Source organism: Nipponia nippon, unplaced genomic scaffold (genome assembly GCF_047370975.1).
Source record: "Nipponia nippon isolate SJK-2023a ecotype South Korea unplaced genomic scaffold, ASM4737097v1 scaffold_1, whole genome shotgun sequence".
Lineage (NCBI taxonomy): Eukaryota > Metazoa > Chordata > Aves > Pelecaniformes > Threskiornithidae > Nipponia > Nipponia nippon.
This window is the reverse complement of record NW_028262290.1, coordinates 21,842,154-21,848,153: the sequence shown is the minus strand read 5'-3', so window position 1 is coordinate 21,848,153 and position 6,000 is coordinate 21,842,154. Positions and strand designations below refer to the sequence as shown.

Below are 6,000 nucleotides of genomic sequence, written 5' to 3'. Positions count from 1 at the left end.
TACTGAAAACGGACTTTACTTTGGAAACAAAACAAGCCCTTGCAGCATCAGAAGCTGTCAGCCCCTCAATGTTTCAATGCAAATCAAATGACAAGGAAAGTGTGATACGTGAAAAGGAACAACGACAGACTCCTTTAGAAAGCATTACATGAGGAGAAAACTCGCCTCACAATAACCTACATTCTTCAAAGCTTTCAGATGAAAGTGATTTATTACAGAAAATAAGATAATTCCACATTGAATCATTCTGACTTTTGTTCAAAATGCCCTAGCATTGTAGCACAGCTAAATCAAGAATCATTTAAACAAAATACTAATTCAAGCTCTCCAGAATAAAAAGAAATGAAGGAATATGATTTAACGGAAGTCTCAGTAAAAACAAACCACCACCCCCCCAACACCCCCCCCATCACTAATAACACTAATCAAAAGAAAAACTGATCACTCCCTTTAAAATCACCAAGGAAAAAAAATCACCACAGCAAATCAGCCTCATACAAATATGAATTTTATTTACAATTTTCCAAATTCTCAATTAAATGTAACTTCTCAGTTGAATGTGTAGCATTTCTCCTTTAAAACAAATTAAACATTGTGTTCTTTTTACATCTGCAATATGGAGTCCATAGGTACATGCTATTTGGGGCATCTAATGGAACAAATTTAGATCACTATGTGTGTGTTTCACACCAAAGGTATTCTGTGAAGACTCTTTCTTCAAAATGTATCTGCCTCGGGGACAAACATTTCCATAACCACTTTCTAATGACAATTAGTTAGGAAGGTTTAAAAACCCAGTATTTTATACCAGGACATACTGTTCACATATATTTCAGGGTGTGTTACCATGTTCATATTGCCAAGTTGCCTGCTCTATAAGCAATGCCACTGAAATCAGACTAAAGATTACCCACAGATTTAGATATTATTCAATGTGAATAAAAATGGCCATTGATGACTTTTACTCGAGTATGTGTAATAATGGGCCAATCTGTACCTGATCTGGTACCAGCGTGATGTGATCTGTTCTGAAACTTGAAACCGCATGGGTCATTACAATAAAATCTTTTACAACTGTATTGCACATAAGGTTCCTCAAAGCACAAATCTACATAACCGTGTCCTGAACTCAGAATTTACCTGCTAACTCTCATGAATAAAATCAACCAGATGGTAAAATTGTTTATTTTTCTCATCCCAGTGTCTGTGAATGAAGAGAAGAGGGAGAAGATATATACACTTTGGAATCCATTCAATTATTTGTTTCTTCTGCATGTGATTTGTACTTCAGAGATGAGGATTTTAAAAAAAGTAAAATAAAAAGCCAGACAGACCTTGGATTTACCTTTAAAAGTACCTCAAAAACATAACAAAAAGTCAATTTAATTTTGATACATATTAAAACATTTGAGTCAGTTCTGCCCGACAGCATAACACGACAGAAATGCACAAGACTTTAAACATGCTTTAAAATGACATTCAACAAAGTATTTAAAATTTAATAAATAGCATACAATCACACACAAATACATTTCATACTGGATCTTTAAGCCTACTAAAAACAGACTGGCAAAGAATAAATAAAACAGTAGTTAACATTTTTGTTTTTAAAAGGTGTAGATTCTTGTTGTCACGCTAGTAGCCACATATTAACCTGCTTATCACAAAATTGGAAGTTATGAGCCTTTTTTTGACTGATCTGTTTTGCTCCAACATGTAATATCATAAAAAAATACACTAAAAGGGATTTCTTTTTTTTTTTTTAAACAACCAGTCTGCAACCAAGTAAACCAGTTTTTAAATACAACGAATAAATAGGGAATTAGTAAAGCAAATTCAATTGCAACAAAAATGCAACACCCCAAGAAAAGAGCGATGGAAATATATAGCCATTGCAATATTAGACAATAATAGTACTTAAAGTGATAGTGCTTGTGCACTAAGCTCATTAAAGACCTTAATATGATTTTAGTGCAAATCCCTTGAGTCCAAACAAGCTTTATACCCTACAGTATTAGGGAAAGATCTATTACCAGTTGGAACTTATTCTGTAGTGTATTTGTACATATCAGATATTTAAAGAACTAACACATATTGTAATATCTTCGGCCCTTTTTTACTTCAAATCAAAAAGACTAATGACTGGGGATTTTACATACTATTTGGCTGTACCATATTAGATTGCAGTTTAGGAAAGTCAGTGCTATAAAAGCTTTTGCCATCAGTTTATCTGTTATATCTAAATTTTGCAAATCATTGCATTTTGTACTTCCGAAAGAAAAAGAATGCTCCTGGAGAAAGTTTCTCCTCCCTTTAAATAAGTTCACATTATGATGAAATTCAAGAATATTTAGACAAAGTGTTGTAGAAACTCAAAGAAAAGTACATATTTTACATCAACAATCCTTACCAGTATTTAGTATATTAAGTTACAAGTATGTTGGCAATAATACAACAGAGTCAATTCCTAAAGGAAAATAATTCTGTACAAATTCACCTGTTAATATGGGGTTAAACAGGCAGCCAAATAAGTCTTGAGCAGCCATGTTTCCGGTTTGAACTACAGTACCAAGATAAACTAAATTTGAAACTAACTGGGATAACTTCAGTTTAAAGAGTAATCAGATTATACTGGATACACACATCATGTATTCAGAGCCATTAAAATGTTCACTCTAATAGTTCCATAACGTCATCCAGTATAAGAAATGTTTAATCAACCACACAGGCTAAAATAGTTTTAACGTAATGTTGTCCTGGATTTTTTAAACTAAAAACTAGTTTTAACTGTGAAGTACAAAACAATGACAGATACTGCTCCAACTTGTACACAATCTTTCCTAAACAATCCGTACCTAGCAGAGTAATAATGCCTCATCATCACTAGTTTCATTTTTCACTGTTGCTTCTAAGCAAGTGTCGGGTATCTGGGCAGTGTGTACGATGCCACAGCTCTCACAGGGGCCATCTCGACTGCATGACCTTACACCGTGATGTGTTGCACTGTAAGGCTGTCTAAGCCCTGGTCCTTGATCTGAGCTGAGATCAAGTAGAGGTCTTGAACAGTCATTCATGTCAAAGTCTGATGCTACATCAGAGACTGGAATTAACATTTCAACATCATCATCCTCTTCTCTTCCACTTACCCCATTATCAAGCTGTCTCAAAGGACTTTGGTTCTGATTCACTGAGCTTGATCTCCCTAAAGTAAAGCGCACCCAGCGTAAGCCTTGAGTCATACGACTTAGCGCGCTAGTGAGCTGGTGACGTGCAGGACTTGTGCTTGGGGGCTCTACACTCGTCACTTCTCTTCCACTATCCGTGTTACTGCTGCTGCCGCTCTGAGCAGAGGAACTCCCACATGCTCCAACTGTTGCTTCTATTGCTGTTGCAGGTGGGACTTTCTGAGGCAAGGTGGCAGCAACACCACCAACTGCTCCTGCTGTGTCTCTTCTTTCATTTTCTGTGTCTGTATCATCAGATTCAACTGAAAACAGGCTTCTGTGAGTATTATTTCTTTCAGCTTCTCTACTAGTACTTTGGCTGGCAACATCATCTCCATCCGCCGAGACCAATGCCAATGATCCAGAATGACGTGACCTTGCAAAATTAAAAATTCGATTCCAAATGTTACTTGATCTGCCAGCAATAGGAAGTCTGATTGAAGTAAATCCAAGCTGAGATCGTACTGCCAGTCTCAGGTTTTCCAGAACTGAAGCCTAAATGAAAAGACAAGCAATAATCAAGTGTTGACAGTATGTTGACACTATTCTAACAAAAGAAGAACGATAACTGTTGTGCAAAATGGCATATAACCACAAAGTTAAATGCAGAGTCTTAAATATCAAAAATTGTTGCGTCTTTAGTATTATCGATCTGGTATATGTAGCAATAGGCTATTTTAAAAACAAAGCAGGCAGGAAAAAAGTCTAGATTCTCTTGAGGAAAAAACATTATGAACAGGGAAATTAAGGAGAAATACATATGCAAGAAAAAGGGGAATAAAGAGCAATGAAGTATATAAGGTACGTTTCTGTCCAAATCAAGGACCTCTAAATAAAGGCAAAGTGAAAACCAAGGCACTGTAACCTGGATACGGAACACTGATTACAGAAAAGTACATGCACAGACCCAGTGCAGACCTAGTACAGCAGGTATGCCAGATCTGTTACATACAATCTTACCAAGAAGATAAAGAAGTCACTGTGGATTTCAGAGTACAGTACATTGAAACATGCCTCAAAAAGTTTAGGATTTAAAAATGAAATCTTCCAGAAAGATTTAGCAGAGGTGACCTTTCCCTATCCACTACCATGGGGCTGCCCAGAATTAAATGTCCTCTCTAGCAGAGGCTTGTAGTTTGATTTTTTTTCCCCATTCTAGCATAATGAGTTAATTCCAGCTTCAAAATGCTTTAATGCTTCTGTTTAATCAAAATTATCTTACGTGTTCTAAACCATACATTTCCCAAATTCAGTATACATTTTCTAGTCATTCAGCTATAGAACAATGCATGCCTGAATTTTTCGGCTTAAAACCTTGTATAACGTTTAAATTGTAAGGTAACACAAACATAGTAACACCTTTGACTTGGGGGTCCCTTGCTCAACCTTACAGAAAACAGTGCCTCAACTAAGTAGCTCAGTTCTCAAATACTAGGGTAGAAGATCTGCCAGATGCCCACAATTCTGAAAATATTCACAGATGTGTTTAATTACAGGATAAAGTCCATATTCACAGCTTTTAATGAAGATTATGGAAAAAATATAGAATATTCTTCAGAACAGTCTTTTTCCCCCCCAATTAAACACTTAACATATATGCATATATTTCACTTTGTTTACAAACACCGAACTTCAGTGTTCTCATGCTGTCACCTTCAGCTCCCTTCCACAATCCTTCAGATGCCACAGGGCATACACAGCACAGCATCCGAACAGTACTTCATGCATAACCTACCTCTTCCCTTCCAATAGTTCATAGAATGATATTTGAATTCAAGCATGTAAATACATATGTTCAGTAGCCTTACTTTCAAAAGCTACTGGAGAGACTGCTACCCATCCTTGAAAATCCAGCTCTGAAGGCACATATCAGTTTTAGGCAGAAAGCATTACATACAAATCAGAACAACCAAGATTCCCCTAGCTTGAGACTACTAACTTTGAGGTAACCTCGACTAGGTATCTTCAGTCCTGCACAGATTTGCAATTTTAAGATGTATATATTGCTCAAAACAAAGAAAGTTGAACACATCCTGACTTAGTACTGACTCCCTCCCCCCAACATTTAACGATATTAAAAATTTGAGCTTTATAATTTATAGAATTCAGTTTACATTGCCTCTTAAGCTTTTACTCTTACTCATGTTCTCTCCTCTGAAAAACAAATTTTTTAAACAATGCAACGTCATTGATTAAATAAGAGTAAAAATTTTTATCATGGAAGCATCAATGCTCTAGAACGACTTTTTCATTATTTTTGAAGGTGACAGCCTGCTCCCTACTATTCCTTATTTTTATATTAGTTTATTTCCCGGTATAGCTACTTAAGTTTTCAAGGCCACAAGTCTTATCTGAAATACTGGTCTTCATAATGGGGATTCAAGATGGCTAGACAACTGCCATTTACTAGCTTTTACTTTGTTACTCATTCCTGTTAATTTTGTATGATATTACAGCCTTGCCTTTGCCATCATCTTTTCTATGCATAGTGGGCATGATCATACCTAAACACATGCACAGTGGATATGAACTACCATTTTGCATTAGAAGTCTCAATTCTTCTTTCCCAAACTTCAAAGTCCTATCTCGCAATCTTAACTTACACAACTTCAATACAGAACATACAACTAGATCTACCAATCTATTACTTTTCATCCAAGAGGCATTCTATTGTGTGCATTACTGGCAGTCATTAACAAGAAAAAAAGCCTGCAAAGAAAACTGTGTGGTGCTACCGTATTATGATTTCATCCAATGGCTAATCCTTAGTATAATA

The 6,000-nt window shown here is 36.0% G+C and overlaps 1 protein-coding gene across 2 annotated transcripts in view; it reads right to left on the bottom strand.

Annotated features, from left to right (window-relative positions):
* Positions 1–486: 486 nt before the first annotated feature.
* Positions 487–6,000, bottom strand: part of LRP12 (LDL receptor related protein 12) — a 51,920-nt gene continuing 46,406 nt past the window's right edge. For both annotated transcript variants that reach the window (XM_087747685.1, XM_087747691.1), the window contains one exon: positions 487–3,719. In XM_087747685.1, coding sequence (XP_087603811.1) covers positions 2,856–3,719 — 864 coding nt within the window. In that variant the 3' untranslated portion in view covers positions 487–2,855. The remainder of the gene's footprint in view (positions 3,720–6,000) is intronic.